Below are 27,217 nucleotides of genomic sequence, written 5' to 3'. Positions count from 1 at the left end.
GAGAAGACACTGACAAAAATTGCTGCTATACACAGAAAAACATGACAATATAACAGAAGTGTACAGTAGGTGCAAATGTACGGTATATTTGGAGTTCCAAATCATTTTTCCTTGTGTGCTATTGCTCTCTCTGCTATCCATATATCTTCAAAGGGTCTTTGCTGCAGTGTTTAACAATTGTGTAGTTGCTGGTAAAGAGTTGACACATATAAATTTTTAAGCTGCACCATTAACAATTCATGGATTTTTTTTTTTTTTTTTCTCCCCTTTGCTGAAAAACATATAACTTTGAGGCAGTGTGTTTCAGAGACACCAGCACGGACAAAGAGAAAGAGAGTGAAGTTCTCTCAGAACTCTGTCTAATCTGTGAAAATTGAGAATTTTTTTTTACGTTGAGATGTCAGTGTTTGCGTTGGTGCTTGTGTGTATCGTGTCATACACAAGCAAGCTTTGCGATATTTGCATGTGTTTGAAAAGATTGCTGACTGATACCTTGAGCATCTTTGATACAAGTTTTCCTCACCTCACGTATGCCAAGCTTCTTGCACATTTCTATAATGTTATTTTTCATCATATTCACACTTTAGACATCATAAATAACCTTATTCAAGCCAAACGAATATCTGAAAAGGTGTCTTCTAACTCAGTTCCCTTCTTTTGACCAGCCATACATCTAAAGCCAATCTATTTCTACCCTACCAATGTTTTTTCTTTAGCCTAAATGAGATGGTGTGTTTTGTTGTTTTGCAGGTGGTGGAGACCAACCTGGTGGCCTTCGATTGTCACTGGATCCTGATTAATGAGGTGAGTGCCATGGAAATGATTTATGGATCCTGGGCTGGGTGTGCCTTCTGTTCACCTTATTGTTTCAATTACCCCGGGAATATTTATGACTTTAGATCCAGGACCCTTCTCATCTCTTCATTGTCTTGGATGTTTACAGAAGGCAGAAGAGATCCAAAAGTTGTTGACCTCTTTTCTCTCAGATTAGTTCATCCAAAAACATACACAACTCGACCAAGGACAATTTATTTTAGTGAGCGCTGGCTGCAGTGCACCACAGGCAGAACAATGCATTAAAGATGAGGGTTTTTTAGTCTCACCACTTATTTAAGCTAAAGCCAATTTATTTAAACAATACAATTTCAGAGATGACAACAGTGACCTTGGTAGAATACCTTTTAATGAGAATATAGCCCTCAGTTAAAAATCTGTAATACTACTTAAATATTTTAGGCTTTTTGAATTACGTTGTAAAGAAAAGCACCGGCAGCCCACAAAGTCACTCTCCTACTCCTCAGAGTGCACTGTAAACTTTTTGTCTCGTGAATTTCTGTCATCCATGTTCACGATCACTGATCGGAGTAACTACTGGTCATAAGAGAAACATAATTAAAATTTAATGTGGGCTGTAATTTCATATTAATTCTGAATAGGAATCCATCTTTGATCTTGCTTCATGAAAAGTGTCTTTTACAAAACCAGCAGGATCAGCTACATTTGTGTGTGAGCATGTGTGTTTGGATGTGTATAGCTAATGCAAGTGTGTCTTGGTAGCCTTGGGCATTACAGTAAAGTTGCAGGGCACCAACAGGGGGTCCACGTTACACACACACACACACACACACACACACACACACACACACACACACACACACACACACACACACACACACACACACACACACACACACACACACACACACACACACACACACACACACACACACACACACACACACACACACACACACACACACACCAACCATATACACAAACGGATATATGGGGTGAGAGCAAAGAACAACATTTACTATCGAAACAATGTACAAGCCAATTTGGGACAAACAAGAAAAGATAATCAGAAGCTTTAGTCTACTGTAATTTTACATTTTCTCTCTTTCTGTTCCATTTTCAAGTCATAGCCAGTAACTATATTAATTCTGCAAAATGCTACAAGGCTCAGCAGTCCTATTACTGGCTCAGTTATGTAAAAGGAAGTATTTATGGTTGAAACATACATTAGTATGTATGGCATCCATTAATGCTGCAGGGACAGTACATCATGTTTTCAGATTTTTGCTTTGAGAATGTCAGCCTTGCAATATGATGGTTAGAATTGTTTCCTTCATATTTGAGATGGATGAGAGACTGCAGTAACATTGTCACAATCCCCTCCCTAAGTACCTCAACTCCTCAGTATTGTTGTTGCATTTTCTCAAATGCTAACACTTCTAGGGAGTGAGGGAACAGAATGAGCCTCATCCGTGCACTTTAATGAAGATGGTGGACTTATCAGAGGTAAAAATGTGGATAAATCTGTTGAAAACAACCACTTAGTATGAGTTATTGACTTTACAAAGGGAGCATTATGCCACTTAACTGTACCACCTCTGCTAACAAAAAAAGATGGCATATCATAATACAAATTTTACATCTAACACCAGAGACTTATCCACTCACTTATGTCAAAAAACACTTTCCTGACAGAATGTCTTTGTAGAGTTTGTGTGGCAGTCAACTAGCCTACAAAGTAGTCTATCACTGATTGAATGCGTGCAAGGCTAATGTAACATCTAATATACGATCTGTATAACACTCCAGAGGCTTCCTGTTTGCAACCTACTTCTTTGCTTAACTTCCGAGAAGGCTTAACATGTCATTCTGCGGCCTGTGTGTATGTCTAACAGCATGTTGCCTGTAATGATTTCTACCTGCTGCTTTGGAGGAATCAGTGGTGAAATGCATTCTGGCAGGCCAATACTCCCTCAGTTGTTCGTGTTTTAGTAACTGAAATGTGTTTTCCATAGCTGGATATACAAAGAAACCTTTATATATGTATTAGGAAAACACTCCAGCCACAGACAGAAAATCAAACCAAAAGTGGAGGTCAGTTTGTTTTGTGTTGGGTTTTTTTTCATTTCTGATTTTTTTTTTGCAACCTTTCCTTTGGCTAAAAGCTACCATCACTTGCAGAACATGCTTGACAAAGGCTCACTTCAGCCACTTGACTCACCACTCTTATGCAGAAGCTGAGAGTGGACATATTAGGTGTGTTTGTAATGCTATTAAGTGAAATCAACTATGTCTCTTTACACATGTCCTTTCGGTCTGAAATGTTCTCAGCCATCTTACACTCAAAACCCAAATTATTCAATATTTTGTTATATATATTAGTTATTTAGAAAACATATCAAATAAATCGAACAAATGAGTGTGGTGTGAAGACGCTGGATTGAGTTGTGCTATCTGTTCACAGGCTATGGTGGCTTCTTAGAGTTTTGACAATCCTGTTAGTGTCCAGATACCACAGCACTCAATTTACTACAAAATCCTCTGTAACACTTAACAATACAGTACATGAAATTGTGAATAGTTAAAGAGGAGCAAGTGAGGCACCAATGAGGAATGATCTGATAATTAATGAACTGTTAATGAGTAGTCCCTGAATAACCCTGTGTCAAGGACTATGCAGTGAGTCACTGGAGAACACACTGGTAGATACTATTATTAATGAATCATTAGGTAACAGTTAATTCATAAATATCTGTAAAACAGAAGTGGTGCCAGCTCATTAACACTAGTTCATTACAAATGTCTTCATCATTAGTTGCTCGTTTTGTACTTTCCCTGGTGTGTTGATAAGAAACTACTTAATTCCTCATATACTTGTTAGTTTTGTATGAGAAAAAGGGAAGGTAATGGTCAGATAATCATGAAGTAATGAGGAACTCATTTTTAACTACTCAGTATTATGTGTCACTTTACGTGGGGGATAGTATAGAAATAAAACCAGTTAGATAACAAATGTATGGTTATTGTAAGACAGTTAAAGCATTCACAAAGAAGCACAGCTTTATGGGCCTCCTTTTCTAACCTTTCTGTCTCTCTCCCTTGCTCTTAACCGTACTAAAAAATCATAAATGGCTTCAAATAATTTATCTAAAAGCTTTATGCATAACTTTTAAAGAGCAAGACTCAAATTTAGTCACAGATTATTCTGATTTAGACACAATATTCCATTGGCTACGTGAAGTCCTCAAGCAGAGTGTTTAAAATAGATGAGCGGTTATAATATTTTGTCATAAGTAATGTCCTCCAGTACTGCTTCTTCGGAGAATGAATATTCCGATGTATGAAAGTGCACTCCTTCCCTATGGATTTTTATGGATGAGGGGGTAGTGTATGGTTGTCATAACTCTGCTTTATCTACAGCCAACAGTCAGACAGCCCCACTGAGGGCGAGTTCACAGTTCATAATTGATCATCCTTCCTTTAGCCATCTCCTTCTCTCTTCTCAGGATGAGAGGATGACGAGTATGAGGACAAAAAAATGATAAGGGATGCTCATGGCTTCTTATTTCTCTCAGTCTTTCTCTTAAATTTGGAGGACAACTCCACTATTGACCTTACTCCTCTGAATCTCTACATGAGCTCACATTTTCTGTTATGATCTTCCCTGTTGTTGTTCACCCATTTTTCTCTTTCTGTCCATTAATTTGTTTTGCCTTTTTGTTTCTCAAGTGAACAAATGCACCATGATTAGATTGGATGATATGGCTTTCTCTGTCATTTGGATTCTCAAAATGACTTTGCACCCTGTCATATGAAAGCCACGTAAATGGAAAAATTGGGATTGTCATGCTTTGAATATAATTGACGGATTATATAGTGTTGTACAGTTTAAAAACACTTTACAGACATTTGGCTAATGAAGCCGATCAAAACCCACTGGACAAATTGTGCAGGGGTTGATGTCATTTATTGTTCTTTGAAACAAATTGAAGATACAAAGTGACTGCATCTTTATATTGCTATTTGAGCAAAGTGGGCCATAACAACTTAAGAGGTCAGATGATTTGGAGGAACTAATACAATTAGTTACAATTAGATGGCAAACCAAACATTTGAGAGTGTATTAGCGTGAAGCCTATTATAAGTAGTCAATAGGCTAAATCTGGTGTCTCTAATTATTCAGAAGAGACATATTGATTTGAGTCTCTGTCTGAATGAAACATATTTTTACAAATTTGCAATTTAATAGTTGATCAACAGGAGCAGACTTTTGCATGAACCATCTGTGTAGTATTTGGTATGAATAATCAACTTGAAGTTCTTCATGTCTCTACTTAATGTTGTCCAAAACACCAGCCTGTTGTTTTAATACTGCCAAGAGCTCGACTGCTATAGTCCTGTAGACCATGGTACATTGTGAGATCCTCTGAGTACCACTTTGAACCAATATTAGGAAATGAGTGCATCGATTTAAGTGAAGTGTTGGTATTTTTTTTTCTGTTTTGGGACACGCTTGCCTACAACCTGTCGTCACATCAACGTGCACTTTATGACCACAAGTGTGGGTATTATCGCTGTCTTTATAACTCCCATCATCCGAGCCTCTCTGCCTGTCATGGCCTTTTTCTTTTTTTCTGAGATGAAAGGGTGGCGAGGAGAAATGTACGGACTGTTGTGGGAATTCGTTGAAGGTGGTGGAGAGGAAAGATGAGGGCAAGAGAAATGAAGATGGATGTGCTTTTGTTCAGGATTTGTTTTGTTTTGTTTTTCAAAACTTTGAACTTTTAAATCAGAGCAAAACAGGCAGATTTGCTGTTTTCATAGAGAAGAGGTGAACAGGGAGGTTGGGGGGAGGAGCAGAAATCGTCAAAGAATAAATAAAAGCAGCTTTCCCCCCCTCATCTACAGATGAGAAGAGAAAAGGAGGGATTTGGATGTCTCCAGGGGAGGCAGAGGGAGGGGTTGAGGGGAGAAAGAGCAGAGGACAAAGTAGAGAGATCAAGAAAAAGTGCCAAGAAGAGTTGCGAATGAGGGATGTGTTTTTGCTTTTCACTCTCATCTTCAAGTAAAGTACTAAAGACGAGGATTTGGTCCTCTTTGGGAAAGAAGGGAAGGAGAGGTGATGGGTTGATGTTGATGGGCTATGCCTGCGGACCAGAACTTCAAGTTTATAGAGTAAACAACTCATAATTCAGTCCAGATATATGAGCTGCAAGGCACTCTGGTTGTTACAATTTACCCAAACGTTCTGGGTTCAGGTTGGACTTGGAGCATATGTTGAGGCCAACTCAACCATCTTCAGGTCTAAATGACTGTAACTGAAAGTTCAGTTTGGAGAAGGAAATTTAACTGAGAAGAATGAATAAAAACAATAATCCTACCTTTTTTCAAATGCTGTTGTATTGAATAGGGAATTAGAAACTTGGCAAAAATGTCACTTAGTAAAGGATTGTTTGATTACTGATTTTCCCAAGCTGTTGATCAGGTAATCAGCAGTATGTATGTCATGGTTGCGTTGAAAAGCCAATAAAATGACTAGTGATTTCATTTTTATAAATCAAATTACCAAACTTTATCTTAACAGAGATTTCAGAAGGCTCACTCACACTATTTTGATTGACAAAGCCCACAGAAGGTTAACAGCAAATGACCTGAGTGAAGGTATGACAGAAATGAAATGAAATGAAACTCTATGATCAAGAGAGATTTCATAATGTGAGGTGAATGTCAACTCTGCAGCCGTTTCTTTTCCTAAGACTCCTCAGTGTATTTCTTTGTGTCAATGTGTGTGTGTGTGTGTGTGTGTGTGTGTGTGTGTGTGTGTGTGTGTGTGTGTGTGTGTGTGTGTGTGTGTGTGTGTGTGTGTGTGTGTGTGTGTGAGCGTATGTGTCACATTTATTACGTCTTAGCTGTTAAAAGGCCAAAAATGTTTAGGGCATTGAAAGTCACACTGGGTGATATCCTGTTAGTTTGTCTACAGGGGGATACAAAGAGGCAAAGACAACATGACAAAGGAAGAGGGACAAATGTTTTTGTAAAGCGCGAACCACAAAATGATCTTCAGCTGTTAAGTTTGTTTTTGTCTTTGAATATGTTTTATGTGCCTGTGCATTGGTGTTTCTATATTTGTTTGATCCTTTGAGTGGAGCCCTCTAGATAATTTGTGCCTGCTGATCTTTCTTTGCATGCCCTTGACTGCCCACTGTGAATCTTAATTCTATTTTCGCCCGCAAATGCCTTTTTTTTTTTTTTAGCAATTTTCAGCATTTTCTTTCTGTCCTGCATCCTTTTTGTTGGCTTTATAATTCAGTCCCCTTCCGGGGTTTTATGGAAGCAACTGTTTGGCATTTTTGCCACGTTTTAGCCCCAAAAGCCAACTAATAGATTTCTTATTTGTACTGTTTATAAAGTAGATATATCAGAGCAAAGGGTGTTCATGCAAGGCTGAACATGTTAAATTATTTCAATGCTTCTTCAAGCCAAAAATATCCTTTTATTCTGTTTTTAACTTGTATTAATAATTTAAATCAATTCTAGATCCCAAGCTCTCAGTTCACTTACTGCAAAATCAAATCAAATATGACAGCAGAGAAAGAAAAAAAAGTGTTGAGGTGGGAACTTTGAAATCAGCTATTAATGTGCATCAGCTACAGCAGCAATTTGATTTCAGAAACAAATAGATATTTGTGGATATAGGGCAAGGGCCATATATCAGCCTAATTAGTACAGATGACGTCGGCAATACCAATACAGCCCGTATAAAAGTACCTCTAATCACCATTAATCACATCCCATGAGGACTCGCAGGTCTTAATGAACATTAATTACATTCAATTAAAATACATTGAGATTAGTCAATGAGGTGTGGTACCTATAATATTACCTCTCACTAATATGGAGAGTGTGTGATGGCTTGTTTATGTATGTGCATGGTCTGCAGGCAGAGTCCTTTCCATCCTGCCAAGCAGGCTGCCATGTGCAAATGAGAGAGAATCAAAAGGGTTTTGCATGATCGGAAGGCTTAGAGACAATCTCATGAAAACACATACACACAGATTTACACACAAACTGGCATACACACTCAAGACACGCCCAAGCACACACAAGCACAGACAATCACTGCACACATATACAAAGAAGGCAGAGGCTGTCCCGGTTGGTGGCAGCGTTACCTCCACCAGGGACGATAAACGTCAGTTCTCATCTCGTCAACACATGACCCTCTTGCACAGAGGTTGGATGGAGATCCATGGATGGAGAGCGGGAGGGAGAGATTGTGTCCTAGGGCTAAAATTAGCAATGATTCTTCCCCCAAGGTTTTGCAAGGACATGCAGAGTACAGACAAACACACGTGCGTACACAATAAACATATGCACACACTCAGACACACAAACAAGTTTTTTTGACCCTCCTCTCTCCCTCCTTTCATATGCTGACGTGTGCCTTTCACATCTAATAACTTATTTGTGTATGATGTAGACAGCTTTTCACTGCTTAGTGTGGTCATAAGGGGAAACCTAAAGCACATAAAACAAGCCCTAAACTACTTACAATATATCTTTAATGTTTTTATGAATTGCAAAAATGTTTGACTTTTATTGAGTAGTACAAGTTTTCTTTTAGTTTGTTGATTGTTTGTGGGCGAGCATACTGTTCTTTTTTTTTTCTTTTCTTGTTGGCCGTAGGGAACATTAAATGACACAATGGAATAATTAATATTGTTTCTGTTCCCCCCTATCCTTTCCCGAACCCCCATTTGTTCACCTCCCTACCACCCTTGCTTCCTTCTTTACACCCTCTCAGGAGATCACAGACTACGACTTACAGGATTTAGTTATGAAGTCGATCGGTCGGCTGACGTTGGTGCGCCAGATGTTCCCGATGCCCCAGAACACAACTCAGCGCTGCGTTAAACACAACCATAGGATTAACACTTCCCTCTGTGACCTCAAGAACCCTAAAGCTCAGCAGCTGGAGGTGAGTTGGTTTGGTAATTTGTCCAGAAGGCATGTCAACAACTTTCAATTCCAGGAGGAATACTGGTATTATGGTGAAAACTTGCTCAAGTGTTTGATTCGGTAGCGGCCTGCTACTAACCATTGTGTGTGTGTGTGTGTGTGTGTGTGTGTGTGTGTGTGTGTGTGTGTGTGTGTGTGTGTGTGTGTGTGTGTGTGTGTGTGTGTGTGTGTGTGTGTGTGTGTTGCAGCTAATAAAAGAACATTTGTCTTGACACGTAAATAAGTGTATTTACTTTTCTTTCTTTTTTTACGTAATAATTAAGGAAGAAACATAAATGAAAACAGTCGAATTTTTGTCAAAACAAATGACAAAATCAAAGGGAATTAAGGAACAGTCATTATACCCATTAGGAAGTTGTGAAAGGAGTGTTTGACTTGAGGAGTATTTAGAACATTGTGTAATGTTATAGAAACAACAACAAAAATCAATAGATGATCGATGTTATAAATAACTCATTCATAAATATGTGTATTCTTATCTTTAGCTTTAAATTTTAGCTTGAAAAATTGTATAATAATGTTTGTTGTTGAAGTTTACTATACAAAGAAAAACTGAGTTGAAAAGCTGCTCACTTTTCACCAAAAAGCTTTAGTCAGGAACATCAGTGCCAGCCAAATAGCCAAAGCCACTGTGGAGAGCTGAGAGGGGATTCTTGGTCTTTGATATTTTGTCCCTTTGCACTTTAATTAACCCGATTGGGGGTCAGAAAAAGGAAATAAATATAAGTCCAATCAAAACATCCTGAATTTACTGTAGGTACTTTTTTGAGACTGAGATGGACGTCCACTGAGAATATGATCAATTGATGGCTGTCTGCATTAATGGTAAACTTTGACCCCCAGTAAGAAACTGTTCTACAAAACAGTTAATCAGTATCAGTGACTTCATGTAGATACAAAAAAAATGATCACCCACCTCTTTAATGGGTACACCTGTGCAACAAAATGCAATTAAAATGTTTTTTTCTGTCAAAGCAATTTTTATTTAACCATATGTTGTAACTTTGTGGTCACATTTTTTTTGTACTAACCTGCATTGTTTTAAAGGCTTTTTTTATATTCTGCTCCCCTCATGTACAGTATATAAACTGGGAGGACAAAATTATAAGTGCCACAGTAAATACTATACACTGGCCTACACCCAATAACCCATATTGACAAAGTAAAAATATCAAAAATCTGAAATGGAAATCTGAAAATATTAATTGTGGTAAGTTGCATCAAGTTTCCTTCAACTATTATTGAAATGTGTTAAGAACTTGACTTCAGTCCACCTGTGGCAACTTATATTAATTGGATATAGTTTGGAAAGGCACACAGCTGTGTGTTTCTGCAATTCACTCTGTATCTCAGGACAAAAACCACCTCATGAAACCCAAGGAATTCTGTTTAACTCTGTGATAAAACTGTGGTGAAGCATAAATCAGGCAACAGTATAAAACTAGTTTTAAGGGTCTGAGTGTTTCCCTGACATATAATTGTGAAATAGAAGTTTGTAACCACCAGGACTCCTCATACAGTTGGCCCTAGAGCCAATTTGAGTAGCTGACCAAGAAGGGATTTGGGCATGGAGGGCACCAAGCACCCAGCAGTCATTCTACATACTTTCAGAGGACTGCAGTGATATGGGAACCTGCCAGAAGGAAAACCATCTCAGCAGCACTTCATTAATTAGGCTTTCATTGGGCTCAACAGAGAAGGGTGATTCTTGAGTAAAAGGCATATGACAGCCTGCGTGGAGTTTGCCAAATGGAATTTAAAGGACTCAGGCCATTATAAAAAAAAATGCCTGTCAGTGACATGGACAGGGAGACTGATCAGAACTAAAGGGAGGATGAAAGCTGAAAAATACATAGGTATAGAAAACCTGCTCAACAGCATATCAACATGCATGACAGCTGCAATGGCTTCAGGACAAGTATTCTACTGTTCTTGAGTGGCCCAGCTATAGCCCATACATAAACACCATATAATATCTGTGGATGAAGCTGAAGATGGCAGTTCACAGACCCTTATCATCAAATCTGACACAGCTTGACAGGATCTGCCAGGAAGAATGGGATATACCCAAATGCATGTGTGCAAAGCCTGTAAAGACTAACCCAAGAAGAATCAAGGCTTGAACTTTGGCCAAAGGGGTCTCTGCAAATACCTAATAAAGGGTCTGACTACTTTTGCAAAAGAGAAACTCAAGTTTTTGATTTTATATAGATTTGCAAAAAAAAACATGAGTTTACCTCGTTCCAGTTTGTTATTGAGTGTAGATTGATGGGTAAATGGCAAACATGTCCATTCTAAATTTAATCTACAACACAAGAATGAGTGCAAAAAGTGAAAGAGCTCGAATACATTTTGAAATGACTGCAATCTAGTACATTACCAATTTCAACTCAGTAATGAGCTAATCCCTGAGTAGACACATTTCTGACGATGTCTCCAAAAATGGAAAATATAAACTCTGAGCACTGAATTGCAAAATGTACAGGTGTGATGTGGCCACTGAGTGTTCATTGTGTACAACTCCAAGTTACTTGACCTCCATTGTAAATAAAATAAAACCTAAAAACAAACTAACAAGCATTAAACTTTGATACATACAGTCATAGAAAAGCAGAGTGAGGTATCATCATGCATTGTGAGGTACACAGAGTTCTATAGTGTGCATGAACAAGTATTCTGTAATGCCCTCAAATTCCCTTTGCATTTTATTTAAACAATGTTGTATATTTGATTTAAAGTAATGATAAATTAAAAAAAGAACTTTCGCACACTACTGGTGTGATTAAAAGCTGCTCTGGCACTGGGTCTTTTATTCCTCTTAACATTTCAACATGTCTGCCGGTTCAAAAGCTTCCCATTACGTTAATTTACCAGGCTTGATGATTTGACACGGTCACTGCATGTGTCTGTAAGACATTTTACCTGAAACATGAATCATATTGGGGGAAAAAAACAGCCCACATTCTTCTGACCTCAAAATTAATTTTATTTTATGGTCCTTGAAAACACAGTGAGGGTTTATTTTTCCATTTTCACGTTTCCTTTACTTAGTGTTTTTCTTCTTTATTTTTTTTATTTTTTTTTTTATATTTCCCCCAGGGTGGCAATATGGATGCAATTATTACCTCTTTTTGTGTATACGTGAATCATCAAGCTTCCATCAAATAGAGCAGAGAAAAGGAAGCACAGTCTTATTTATGTGTCAAGACAAACATATGAAATTGAATTAATGTGCTGTTGATTTATGTGGATTCAAAAGACCCTGGAGGAACACATTTGATGAATGTTGGAAATACAGTGAAAACAGAAATGTGGCCTTAATGTTTACGTGTATATTTCCCTTTCAGGTTCTAGAACTTCCGCTCACTGTAATCAGTGAACAGGCATAAGACAGAATGTGTGGCTAGACCTTGTACATTTCAGTATTTGTTTGTATATATATACAGTATATAGTAAAATTATATAATATGACATGATGAATTTCCAAAAGATAATATAGACCTCAAGCTTTGAATAATGTCTGTAATAACACATGCCTCCTGTGTCCTAATATGAATCAAGTTTTTCTCAAGTGTAAAAATCTATTATTGGGAATGAAGCCCTTTCAACGTATTCATTATTTGTTGGGTAGAGGCCAGTCAGATGTGTTCATTCTCCTGTGGAAGGTTGAGGGTTTGCACGTGTTTATGTACTGTATGCGCGTGCATGTGAGTGTAAGTCATTTCAGTCAAGGGCAATCTGTTTTTCTGTGTGTGACAAAGAGAGTGAGCTCCCAAACCACTGTGCATGCACAGTTGAAACAGGCTGTACGCATGTTCATTTTTGATGACCTGTGTGTATGTGTATATGTGCGTGGGATGGATGGGTGAGTGGTTGAATCGGAGAGAGAAAGAGGAAATAAGGGATGGGAGAAAAAGAAGGCGAGAGAGAGAGAGAGAGATCCGCTCAGCGGTCAGAGAGTGGCCCAGAAGCCCAATTTCACACTGCACTGAAGCACATCAACTCAGGCTGACCACACAAGCTCTCTCTCTCTCTCTCTCTCTCTCTCTCTCTCACACACACACACACACACACACACACACACACACACACACACACACACACACACACACACACACACACACACACACACACAGACACACACTTACGTATAATGCTCGCTTGGAGTGCTGATCCCAAGCTCCCCATGGAGCAGTAGATCTTCACTTTAATTTTCAGAGAAAAAGGCACAATGACAGAGGAACAGATTGGACAAAGACAGCAAATGAAAGACTTAAGACAAAACTGTTAAAGCAAATATGCTTCAAAAGAAATAAAAAAGTTGGATGTAAAATAAACTTGACATTTTCTTTTGTCCTGACTGTCAGTAAACTATTTATTACACAACAAGGAACAACGTATATTTTGTCATCTTATCAGTGCTCATATCATTTTAAGATGGTTCTGTTTCACTTGGTTCCCTCTTTTATATTTTCAAATATTGTGTTTGAAGGGGAGTATTAGACTGAACAAGTAAAACAGTGCTCAGACACAAAGTATACTACACATCATATTGTATTGTATGCACCTGGTGGCCTGGAAATAAATTCAACTGGCTACCTCTTCTTTTTAAAACATGTTTTTCTTACATTTATTCTTCAGTAACAGGATATTCCCAAAGAGCCACATCTAATAAAACAGTGTTTGATGATATGCAGTTAGAATTTTGGGAGCAGTGTGTGAAGTAGGACATAAATTAGTGCCAGTACTCTCCTTATTCACACAGGAGATATTGATAAAATTCACAACATAGATTCATCCAATCAAAGGAACTTTTGATCTGAAACAGAATGAAGGCACAATAAATGTGTGTTTTCATGGCAAAGATGCAGAATGACCCTCATTAATTGGCTCAGAAATATACAAATGATAAAATACAGCACTGTGCATGTGTGTTTGTTTGTGTTTCTGTGTGCGTGCGTGTGCATGTGTGGGTTTGCCTAAAAATCCCCATCAGATCTCTTTTTAATGAATGAATTGCATTGTTACAGAGATTATGGCTTTTGCACTGTTATTGTGTTCTTTTATATGTTAATCTCAGTGGACACCAAACACGTGCAGGTGTGTGGACCAGGGCTGTATAATCAATTTATTTACTCCATTCTCATTAGCATGGAGACAAGAGGCTTGGTAGATCACAAAACGATCGATGTCGGACTGAATAAACTCCTCTCCTCCCTATTTTTTACTTTGTGCTGTCAAAAACGTATCAATACATTTCATTTAATGTCGTCCTCAAAGCTTTTGTTCTCTGAGCATGTGTGTCTTTTTGTATGAGTGCTTATGAGCACAAATGTACAATTGTATATTTGTGAAAAAAGAAAGCCACGTTTAAGCTGAAATTACCAATGTAGTGCACCGCGGGGGCAGAAAACATCCGTCATACTTTTGAGAGACAGGAATATAGAGAAGAGAAAGAGAAGCTGCAAAGTTTGATGTTTTGATCCAAGAAGCTGATGGATTTGTCTGGAAATAAAGCATTTAACTTTGATAGCATTTCAGCATGAAAAGGTTGGGTCGATTTCTCCCACTTCGGTCTAATGTCTGCTGCTCTGTATTTGTCCATCTCTCCCAGCTTTATAACCACCAAACACTAGAGTGACTGAAACACAGAGTAACTGTTCCCTAAACTGAAACAACTGAAAGCATGAAATTGGTGATTTGCACCTCATAATGGTGACATTTTTTGTTACAAGTTGTCTCAGACAATTCAAGTCTCTCATAGAGCTCCTCTTCTGTCATTGTGTTTTCTCATCTTTTCTTTTGTCTTTCTTTCTCTGTAGATCACCAACCGCTACATCTATGATACTGTGTTGCTGCTGGCCAATACATTCCACCGAAAGTTGGAGGACAGGAAATGGCACAGCATGGCCAGTCTGAGCTGCATCAGAAAGAACTCCAAACCGTGGCAGGGAGGCAAGAGCATGCTGGATACTGTCAAAAAGGTATTATAACAATTCGGAAGAAATGAACGCACTTTTTTTTTACTCTCAAGTCTTACATGTATGCGAGTTTAATGCGTACTTGGCTGTTCTGGTGCATCCACCTGAGCACACACACAGGCAGGCACAGCAATAGACAAGTAGGTGTTCCACAAAGCAGGCTTCTTCAGTTTTTAAGAACTTGACAAAAGGTGTTACACCCATTTCTTGGAGCATGCTGTATATCATCACATCCACTTAAACACATTTCACAGTCTTGTTAAATCTGTTTCACAGTAAATGGCCTACAGATAGACAGGTAGATGCAAAATGGTGTATATTAAGTGACCCAGTAGCCGAGTGGTGTACCATAGGTGTATACCACACTTTATGGAGCAAAGGGGAGAGAGGGGAGAGAGTTCAGCATCTTGACAGCCTGATGGGCGAAGCTGTTCCTCAGTCTGGAGGAGCTGCACGGAGGCTACGGTACGTCCTCCCAAAAGACAGGAGGCCGAAGAGGCTGTGTGAGGGATGGGTTGAGTTTCCCACGATGCTGACTGCTTTGCGGGTAAGGCGGATGTTGTAGATGTCCAGGAGGGAGGGGAGGGCGGAGCCAATGATTCTACCAGCTGCCTTCACAGTGCACTACAGGGTCTCGCGGTTGGAGGCAGCGCAGCTCCCGTAGCACACAGTGATGCAGCTGGTCAGGATGCTCTCCATGGTGCCTCGGTAGAAGGAGCACACGATGGGTGCTGGCGCTCCTGTGGTCTTTTTTTGCGGAGGAAGTAGAGGTGCTGCTGGGCTTTGTTGTTTGTCCAGGAGAGATCCTCGGTGATGTTAACACCCAGAAATTTGATGCTGCTCGATTGCTCCACAGCAGAACCAGTGATGGTCCGAGGGGGGTGTTGGGTGAGGGTTCTCCTGAAGTCTATTACAGTCTCCGTTGTTTTTGTCACGTTGAGGGAGAGATTGTTATCCCTGCACCACATGGCCAGTCGGTTCACCTCATGCTTGTAGTTTGCCTCATCGTTGTTGCGGATGAGACCCACCACAGTCGTGTCGTCCCCAAACTTTTACGATGTGATTGGTTCTGTAGAGCAGTGCACAGTCATGAGTTAGGAGGGTGAAGAGCAGGGGGCTGGGCACACATCCTCGGGGAGCCCCCGTGCTCAGTGTGATGGTCTCGACGTATTGTTGCCAACCCGGACTGCTTGTGGTCTCTCATTGAGAAAGTCCAGCAACCAATTACAGAGAGAAGAGCTCAGGCCCAGCCGGTCTAGTTTCCACATTAACTGCTGAGGGATGATGGTGTTGAAAGCTTAACTAAAGTCTATGAACAATATTCTCACGTAGGAGTCACTAGTGTCGAGTCTTTCTTCTGCTCTTTTTCCCACATTTGCTGTCAGTCTCTAATGGACCTATCTAATATAGTAAAAAAAGACAAGAAAAATATACCCTCAGACAAAAGAGAGAGAAAAAGATGTCAAATAGAGATTACCTGTGCCTCACCTAAAATGCACATGAGAGCAGGCGGCAGCAGCAGGGGGCAGAGATAAAAAGCTGCCGTCAAGTTTGTAAATGAAGTCGCAGAAACACTCAGATCTAGATCTGACTACATCTTATCCGATTCAAAGAATGTTATCAGACCCCGATATCAGTTTGTACTCAGTCTGCAATTGTTTCAATTATAAGAGGCTTGCCAATTAAAAGCGAAATGTGATGTCTGTTCATGGTTTAACTTCCATTTGACATTCATTCTCATATAAATCGCATCGTGTCAGTTTGTTGCTATATATGACTCAGCTTACCACACCTGTCACTCTCCATCTACATTAATTCAAAACAATAATAAATCGCCAAATACAGAAGAATGAATACAAGATAATAGCTTCCGGTATTGATATGTATTTAGACTGTCAGTGCTTCACAGGGTACAGATGTCATGAGAATCCTCAGATCCCACATATCATATGTTTTTTACATTTACATTACATTACATTTCATTTAGCTGACGCTTTTATCCAAAGCGACTTACAATAAGTGCACTTCAACCATGAGGGTACAAAACCCAGAACAACAAGAATTTGCAAAACTCTTAAAGAATGAAATCAGTATTCCAGTCTTCATATACAACAGACTAAAGCTATGATGCATTGTATGCAGTCTATGATATAGGAATTTATTCAGTCTCTCTGACTAATATACATAATCAGTGACCAAACACTTATTCTGTTAGCAGCTGTCTGTAGGCCTGGTTCATCTTAAATGAGGCCAGTGTAATCAAAATAATTTGACCATCAGTTTGTGTACCCATAGTTGTATTCAAACTTGAAGGCTTAGTTGCTGCTGGATTCTCAGTAAATCCCTCCAAAAGGAAAGAGTGACAAAAACCACATCAGATGAAAACTTTGCGTATTTGTATCATTCATCTCAAAGGTTCATATATTGTGCTCCTCAACATAGTTTTGATCAAAAAATAATTAGAACAGGTTAATTCTGAACCAAGTAACTTACTTACTCATGGTGCACAGAGGCACTGTATGTGATGATGAGTTGTTCTGAAAACTAAAAGAAACAGTGTTAGTTATTGATTCAATTAGAATAAAATATAAAACAGACAATGAAATCCTTCCCTTACCTGAATTATTTGAAATGTTGATTTCAATGACTCAAAGTCACCCCACTCTGATATGTTTTTTGCCCGTGCATTTATTTCATCAGTCTCCCATGGTGCTCTACTCATTGTGATACTTGTAGGTACATGCCTGTTTTAAAAAGAGCTTATTAATACTTCATTTCTCAAGTACATGTGGCAAAAATGACACAGAAGAAAACATGTTTGTGTGAGTTTGGAGGTGAGGCTTAATTACTACAGTTAAAAGCAAAAGTGTATGCCCATAGCCTAACCCAACTATAGTGTGCAAGTAAAATGTTATATTTTTTCCTATTGATATATCTGTCTTGTGTATCTTTTAGCAGTGGGAAATCATATATATCTTACTTTTCATTGTGGGAGCATGTATTTGCATTTCAAGATATAGTGCTCATTAAATGGATTTTTGAGAGACGAGGCACTGTTGTTCCTTGGCAATCCATTTGAAACAGTACAGTAAAAACTACATTCATACATGCAATCATTTGGTATAACTGAAATCCCCTCCAATGATAAAGAATGACAAGGAGGAGGCTGTAAATAATACCATTTTTGTATTGTTCATGGAAATCCAATTTTTTTTTCATTACTTTGACTAAAAGTTTCTGAGTTCTAAGCTCAGTAGACTTCACGACCCAAGTGATCATGTATTCAAAGAACTGCATACCTTTAAAAAAAAAAAAGACATGCATCAATCAGCAAACTTTATTTAGTTCCTGCACAGTTGACTTTTGACAGATGGAGGATTTCATCCTGCAGCTGTGATTTAAGGAATCTCTGCATTTCACCTTGAGTTTAGGCTCAGGTTTGGCAACACTTGCATCACTGTTAAATCCAATTGGATCAATGCCGTCTGTTTCGATATCAATAAAAAAAAAAAAAAACTACTCCAGGCATGGCAGTTTGACTGAATGATGAAGCCAAGTGAAAAGCGAATTTAGGAATAGTGTCAGACAATAATAAATACACTGCAATGGCTTTTATATCTATCTCTGCATTTCACCTTGAGATCAGGCTGGGGTTTGGCAACACTTTCATCAGCCAGCACTGGCTGATAAACCAACACTGATGACTGTCTTAACAGTGCTGTGTTAAAGAGCCTAAGCAGTAATATAGTTGAGTTCAACAGCCTGGCATCAGTTTCATTTTACAGTGTATCAGCAGTGTTCTTTACTTTGTGTGCCTGTGTGTTTAATCAGTGTTTTGGTATGTGGGGCCATTATGCTAATGCTAAATACTAATTTGCAGCTGTTGATGAGGAGCTCTATTGATGTTGTTGTTGTTTGGTGTTCATTGACAACGTCAGATAGGGAATAAAATGTAGCAGGTGAAACTGCTGTTACATTAATCTCCAAAGCCTGCAGTGTGCGTTGTGTTTGGCAGACTACATATGATTGCTTGCTATATATCCAGCTCCAGACCAAGCTCCTCAGGCTGGGTCCATGAGGCCAGTTAAAAGTTTAGGCTTAACTTTTGATTCAATACTATAGCGGACATAGGTGTCGGAGACCAGTGTTTACTACCTGTTTCAAACCACAAGTCGGGAAAGTTTTTGAATCACTTTTATTGTTGCCATAACAACAATGGTTGTATAAGGAAAGAATAATTTGAATGCACAACACAGTTCAACTCATTATTTTAACCCAGACCATATACCTACACTTTTCCCAAAGCAGCCACAGTGGCAGGCAAAATGTATATATATTTATTTGTCAATATTTTATTTATTTTTATTTTTCTTGAGAGTGAAGGTAACTTACCACACAGTGCAGTGTATGTCTTGGAGCAGAACTGACTTGGCTGCTCAGTTTGTAACAACATCGCTGCAACAATATTATATGTTGTTTTTTCTTGACACAGAAACTTACAGATATGTGCACACACACTAAATCACATACATTGTAGTGTTACAACAAATCCATTTCGCCTATTCAGTACCTGTACTTATTAAAGTGATCTAAGCTTTTCATAAAAGTTGGGAAGCTGATTAATGCCAGAGTTTTACACATTGCATTGCTGAAGAGAATTGACATAATGATGACAATTACTCTTTAGCAAGGTTTAAAGACAACGTTTACCAAACAATAATGTTAAAATAGACACAAATGATACAAAAACATTTAATTTTGTCCTTGCAGTTTGGAGTGAGCGGCCTCACCAGTTTCTTGGAGTTCACTGACAACGGCAGTAACCCCAATATCTTCTTTGAAATCCTGGGAACAAATTATGGAGAAGACAGGGGACGAGGAGTCAGTAGGGTAAGTAATTTAATCACAACCCTTGTGTGGTGCACTATTGTGGGTGAAGGGGGAATAATTTCTTCACAAATGCACAGAGGGGATTTACGTAAGTCCTGGATTTACCAGGGAATTTCACTGCACCTGCTCTCTTCATTATTTCATCCCATATTTATTCAGGTAATTATTTCCTTGTCCTTGTTACCCCTGTATAACAGAGAACAGATGTGCAATTTTTCTTTGTTTATATCTGGATTTTTATATGTCGGGTTTTTAAAAGTCTGAACCATAAATAATTCAAATAGAAGAAATACAAAGAAGCAGTTGATGCTTCTGTATGTTCTTTGTTTTCCTGTATCTGGCTGCTTGTTCATTTTCTAATGTTTTTTGTGCACCAGTCAGATACAGCATCAGCTAAGCAACTCACCTCCCATTCAATAAAGCTTTGTGTTAATTGGATTAATTAGAAGCATTTTCAAGTGGTATTTGGTAATGATACATGTGTAATGAATTTTAACATGCCTCGTCAAAAACATACCTTCCCTTCATAGCCACGCATACACATATTCATAAGACTGTCTCAGTGACTATGTGAGTGTGTGTGCATATGCATGCATGCGTTTTCTTGCTCTGTGTTTGTCTGGAGTTTGTAAAAGTACTGTATACTCAGCAACTAATGCCATAAATAAAAATCTAGGATATAAATGCTTTACGTCATGTAAATATAATATGTAAGATTAGAATTTGTGTGCCTCTATTATTATACTTAAACAGCATGGCATACTAAAAGCTCCAAGGCATGCTGCCTTGAAATATATCAGGGTATCTTTGAATAAGAAAATTATAGACTCATTTGTTCTCACTCTTTTACGTTTTTTTAACATTTTAATGGGCTCAGATAGAAAAAGAGCTTTCTAATAGGAATGACTGACTTTTATTGATTATACGTGTGGGGTAGGAGACTCACACTTTCAAAGCATAATCTTCATAAGTTTGTATTGGACAGAGAGGCCTCTGTTTGTGCAGGTTCAGTATATGCACTTCGGTACTACACACTTACACAAAAGGCAGCACACAAAAACAAGACCACCTCGAACACATATACACAGTGTGGCTGTCCTCCACACCAGAGGTATTTCTTTATAGATAACAGAGAGCTGTGATTATGGATAATGTGGTGGGACACTAACATAACGCAGCATGCCATCACAGACAAAATTAATCTTTAAAGAACAGCATAATTACATTAAGACACAATTCCCTAATCAGAGAGCATAATTACTTCTGAGGGAATTAAAGCACTTGTTATACAATATTCCTGCCACAGTCTCCCTTAATACTCTGAACATTTGTTGGTCTATCATTGGGATTCAATTAAATTCACACATGGCATAAAATGACTAAAGCGAGGCTGTTATTCCTCTTACAGTGCCAGTATTGTAAGTTTTTCATGTAGCTGAACTGGCCTTTCCAAATTGTGTGGCCACCTCTTAAATGGTGTTCATACCGAGCATCTAACCCTCAATGACAGCTTGGCAGTTGTGTGTCAGGCTGGAGGAAAGGTTACTGAAATTAAACAGCCACTGACCACTCCACCACTTGAAAAAGCCAGAGAAAATACCTACCTGACACAGCCGGTGTTATAAATGTGTGCAGTGGAAAAGCTAAAAAGAAATTAAAACCTTAAGACAGCAGTAGAAAATAAGTGAAATAATCATTGCATTACCTGTATTTCCCAAACGTATCTGTTAGTATACAGAAAGCTTGGCTTTAAGTATAATATCATCTCAGTGCCATTGTAATAGGGAAGGACAAGACATGTTTTACAGAACAAATCATTTCTCTCCTCTGCATTATAAACTTAGGTTAGAAGTGAATAAAGAGCTCAGTGTCAATTCATAATTATAAAAAGTAACCATGTCTTACCCAAGGGTAATGGTTTCCCTTATGTAACGATTGCTTGAGGGACAAAACTTAATTCTTTAATCATTCGTGACTTATACTGTGAGAATAACCACTGTGCAATGAAGGTGTCTACTTATGCATCCATATATCAAAGTCCTGTTTGGTCATGGTACTTTCTTTGTACTAAGACCTGAACGTATCCAGGAATTCTGCAGTAATTTGATAAAAAACTGAAAAAACATAAACTAATGTGACCTAAGCTATGAATAATCGGCTTAAGTCAAATATATTGTTATAACGTTTATTATTTTTGAAAATATAGTAGTCTTTGGTATAACTGCTGTGTTCAAAACTGCAGATGAAAGACCGCAGTCAAAAATAACAACAACCATCAAATGAAGGAACTTTACAGACTGTTGACAAAGTTGCATTTCAGTCAAATACAAAAAAATGGTTGATTGTTTTAGCAGAGTCCATTTTATCTTTATCATGTAGGAATATACCTTAATTTAACTCTTCTTTTCAGTATTGCAACATTTCAATGTTGACATGCATTTAACATTCCCCATGGTCACATGACAGAAGGCTGACCTGATAAATATTTGATTCTTAGCAACTTTTGTTCAATTATTTAGCCTTCAGTCTGTCTTAATTGTGTGTTTCCCTACTTGTGAACACTGAGGTTTCACCAGACAATGACCTTTTCAAGAAAGAAAAAAAACAACACATGTTTAACTCTTGAGCCAAATGAAAGTAACATTAGTTATTTATCTTAATAATGTATACAGTAAGTCAGTAGCGCTCTCTCTTTCTCTGCCGACCTCATCTGCAGACCATGTACATTAAGCTTCATACCATATGAAGTCAAATGTATTTTTTCTTGTACCCAAGCACCATTCTCCATTAAAGATGTCTGAATTATGGACAACAGTCCCCAAATAACCAATCTACATTGCAGTTGTACTGGGACAGTGATATATAAAGTGAATGTGTATGAGCCTGATGGTGGTAAATGCATACTGTCCTAATTATGGTATTAACACTACATTCTAGTGAGAATACCACTTAACCTGAGTTTATTTTCCTATCCCGATGAGAATCTCATTAATGAAAGGCACACATTCAAGCTTTTTTTGCGTCTATGTATGTATTCTTCCAAGGACCTCTTCTCTTCTCTACAACTCCCTTCCTTCTTCATTTTATTTTCCATTAATTTGTCCTGCCTGTCATTTTTAAATCTTTCACTGCTCCTTAATCTCCTTTCACCCTTTTTCAATCCCCAATCCCATGTCATGCCATTTACCCCCATCATACTTCACACATATGCATACAGTTGTCTAGCGATAATGATAATAGCAGCCACCTGAAATCAGTCATAATTATTACCACTACACTGTGGTAGAATTGGCTGTCTGCTCCATTAGCCTCAGTGGCTATACATGGGAGCCTATATCTCTCTCTATCTATACATCCACAGGCATGCCAGGGTCCACTGATATCGTACATAGAGACGACAAGTCTGCCACGTGTAATTGCTCCGTTAGCTATCAGCGACATCTTAAATGACTTCAGAGAGGAAAAACCGCATCAAATACTTCAAAACAAGCTCAATAAAAAAGGGTTGTGGCTTACTGAGGAGATAAAAGGTGTGTGTGTGTGTGTGTGTGTGTGTGTGTGTGTGTGTGTGTGTGTGTGTGTGTGTGTGTGTGTGTGTGTGTGTGTGTGTGTGTGCGTGCGTGTGTGCGTGTGCGTGCGTGTGTGTGTGTGTGGAGGGGTGTGTGTAAAGAGTGAATAAAACAAGCACAAAAGCAAGCGACAGCTTGAAAGGAGATAGATGACCTGGTAGTTATAGATTCCATACAGGAGATACAAACAGCAGCCCAGGTCATAATGGAGTCACAATCATTACACTGTTACTTTGTCACACATACTCATGCTCTCCTTGCTCTCATACATCAGCACATATTCTCCATCTTTTGGAGGAGACACAGGAATATTCTCCGTCTTTATATGAATCAATGCCCTGCAAACTGCAGTGTTCTTAAATTAAGGTCTCCTTTAATTATCATCTCCAGTCTCACCCCACATACGTGGTGAATTATGTTAATGACCTGCACAGAGTCGTGGGGCCTCAGAAGCCTTCCTCACTGTACTATTATCGTGCAAAATCAAAACCTGAGTCGGAATCAGGCTTCTCTTTAGTTTGTCTTCTTGTGGGTATTATAATAATTCATTCTTGTAACCACCTTTCTTAGATAAATCTTTCATTTAACTTGTTTTAGCTCCACTGAATTTATTGTACACAACTACTTTTTTGAAAAAGTATATCTTTCATTCTTCTTTTATTTTTGTGTCACTGAAGAATTTGACTTTTATTTTGAATAAGCTTTTCTTTGACACCGTAGTCCTTGGGGACAATTTTATATCTGTACAAACTTTGAAAAGAGCAGAATAGACTTAATAAATTGCCTTTGAATGTTTGTTTTTATTCTATTTATTTATTTACTTTTAATAGAGAAGATATCTGGTCTTACTCTGGCACAGCACAGTGTCCTAAGACATGCAAACAGCAACTGACTGCTATGTTTTGTGTCTTCTCAAAGCTTACCTGTTATTGACTTACAGACTAATATCCTGTTGCTGGTCTCTGTTCAGATGTTACTGTTCACACTTCAGTATTCCACCACGACTCATCCAGATATCAGCTGCTGAAATCCAATGTGTCTGAGATTGGACTGGGAGCCCAAACTATAGTTGCTTTGTCATTCCTTAGCAGAACAATACATCAGTATGCTAGTGGCTCTGTGAGTCTGTAAGTGTCACCATTTTTACCACCATAAAAGAAAATGCTTGTAGTTATAGTGATTACTGTGTTAGCGCATGATAGCGCATGCTAATTAGCAAGGAACACAAGATGCAGTTCTTCCTGAGGAAGAGATGAATGTCTGTACCAATTTTTAATGCCTCATTCAAATTATCAGTGTATCAAAGTAACAATGTGTCAGGACATATAACTCAAAACCATGACTTTAAATTTAAACTGGTGTCATTCGGATACATCTTCAGAAAACCATGGATGTCTGTGCAAAGTTTTGTGCACACCCTTTTAGTAGATGTTGGGATATTGTTCTGGAAACTTTTGACCTGCTGGTGTTTCTATATGTAAAGTCAGGGGGTCAATACATTCATCCTCTGAGCACTCTGAATGTTTTGAAAAGACACCCATGTTACCTAGAGACATTAATGTATCCTGTGGATACAATAATCTCTTAAAATTGTATGGCGGTCTATCCAACATTTGTTTAGTTATTTAAGTCAAGACCATAATGACAAATTGATAGAATCCAAATTTAAGCCCAAATTAGATACAATGCAAACACAAAATCGTAAGATGTTTTAGAGGTCATGATTTTAGTTAAGCTGTTTAACAGTTGTAACAGTTGTACATATACCACTGTTTCAAAATAGGCACCATTAAGCTTTACTCAGAGATAAAACAGTAAGACTTAAAGGCCAGATCAAGTTTCTTGATCATATCAAATATGCTATGGCTGATAACAAGGACATAGGCATTATAAGGTGTTAAATAAATTTAGATTAGATATACAGCAGCCTCACACACAACCTCCTGTCATGAAACAAAATAGTGAGGATGCAGCTCTAAAGGGCAAGTTAGCAAGCTCTATTTTAAGAAGGTTAGATGTGGGGCAGCACCACTGGAACTGATTGTTACAATTATGTAAAAAAGTCCTACAGGGTGAGATAAATAGAGTGATGAAGAGAAGGAGGTTAAAGAAAAAAGTACTGGATGAGTCACATAGAGACGAAGGCAGCTAGAGAGATGGGCATTGTGTGAGTTAGAAAAATGATACACAGATCGTAATTTAGAGAGGATGTTAAGTAAAATAAATAAATCATAGGGAGATAGAAGCAAATCTGCATAGAAACATAAACAGATTCAAGGGTGGAAAGCTAGTGATCTTTGCTCCAAGGGACAAAGATCCCTATTTCCCCCCTATTTTCCGTCCTGTTAGGTAGATTTGCATGAATCTTTATTCAGTATGCCTCTCCCACCTCCAGGCCAGGTGGGAGATTGCCGAGAGGACAGAGAGGGCGGAAAGTGGAAGACAGCGAGAAGCAGTAAAAGATGCATGGCTGATAGGCAAATGGGGAAGTGAAAAGAACCAGGAAGGAAGGACTGAGGAGCGGAGAGATGGAGAGGGGGAGTGAAGAGAGGACGTCATTGATTTGTCCTGCTTCACAGGTTCTTTCCCCTCCACTTCTTTCCTTCCCGGTCATCTTCACTTGATAGGGCTCTATGTGTGTGCGTGCCTGTGCGTGTATGTAATTTTCTTTTCTTTGCTTGTATATTGTCCTTGCATTTTATGTGAGGTCTATGCCGATGCCACCATGTTGCGTGGAAGGGCAGAAACTGGATATTGAAAAATGTTTAATTTTGAAGGAAAGAGCAAACACTGTGTTAACTTGATTATGTTTTGGGAACATTTATTTATTTAAGGTGAAACACTTGTATCGATGGGCCATCCAAAGTTATACAGCATTCAAAGAAGTTGGAATTTCTCGAAAATGGTAGAATATGTGATATTTATTATAGTGGAATAATTATAGGGGGGTGGGGGGGTTCACATAACAGGAGACTTGGGTGCAGGAGACCGCTGTTCCCTTTCTGTTTCCAACCATATGTTGGGATGTTTTGTTCAAACTGCATTTACTGTTGTCATGGTGACGGAGGTTGCACAACCATAACATTTTTACTCAAAAAATTATCTTTTCCTAACCCTAACCATGTCATTTCGTGTCTAGACCTATACGGGGATAGCCTGCTATCTGTTGGACCGTCTTGCCACTCTCCGTAGTGAATCACATACAGTAGTTGCATTTTAATGGGCATAGACCTTGAGTTAATTGTATAACTCGCATATCAACCTTTAACCAATAGGCATCGACCTCCATAAGCGCTGAAACTCGACCTCTGCTACAATTACATTTATAAAAACAAACTTGAGTGTGACATCATCGCACTTAGCTTGATTAGTCCCCCCTTGAGAGTGGCTGGTAAACGTTAATGCGAAGAGGGTTTCTAGACTGTAATCACAGCCAAGAAAACCGAAGCTGTGAGCAATAGTTTAGTGGGGCCTAAATGGTTGCCTAGGTTGAAAAACTTGTTGGAATTTATATATTTAAGGCATGAGCAGCCTTAACACAAACAGTAGAAGTGTAGAAGAACTGTTTGTCCCATTCTGTCAAAGTTGCCTCTATGAGGATGTGCATTAATACATGTAGATGAACAGAACAAGACATTGTATTTCAACAAGGCGTTAGCTTACCCATTGGGATAATAGCAGCCATACCCAATAATATTATTCACAGTCTGATTAGTGTTGTTCTGAAGTGACCAGCTTTGCATGCTGTAAAATGTCTGAACAAACCCAGGTGGTGCTTGGATGTATTGGTAGTGTCTATTTTGACTAAAATGAGCAGTTTCCTCCTCTGTTGTCGTGGGCTAACCTTGCTGCTGAACTCAAAGAGATTAAACGGATATTGATCTTCTTTACCTCCCAGTCAGGCGGCAAACAAACATGTTTCCCTAAATGTTTAAGTATTCATTTAAGGCTTTAGTTCTCAGT

General features: G+C 38.5%; 1 protein-coding gene across 3 annotated transcripts in view; it reads left to right on the top strand.

The window, feature by feature from the left end:
* grid2 (glutamate receptor, ionotropic, delta 2) overlaps window positions 1-27,217 on the top strand; it is a 473,172-nt gene that overhangs the window by 315,404 nt on the left and 130,551 nt on the right. For all 3 annotated transcript variants that reach the window (XM_069178067.1, XM_069178068.1, XM_069178069.1), the window contains exons 5-8: window positions 751-804; window positions 8,600-8,773; window positions 14,637-14,798; window positions 19,566-19,685. In XM_069178067.1, the coding sequence (XP_069034168.1) occupies window positions 751-804; window positions 8,600-8,773; window positions 14,637-14,798; window positions 19,566-19,685 (510 nt within the window). The remainder of the gene's footprint in view (window positions 1-750; window positions 805-8,599; window positions 8,774-14,636; window positions 14,799-19,565; window positions 19,686-27,217) is intronic.

The sequence above is a fragment of the Embiotoca jacksoni genome, unplaced genomic scaffold (assembly GCF_022577435.1).
Source record: "Embiotoca jacksoni isolate LCO1_2020_lvr unplaced genomic scaffold, fEmbJac1.0.p SCAF_8, whole genome shotgun sequence".
NCBI lineage: Eukaryota > Metazoa > Chordata > Actinopteri > Embiotocidae > Embiotoca > Embiotoca jacksoni.
Note: the sequence above shows the minus strand (reverse complement) of the source record. Positions and strands in the feature narration are given on the sequence as shown.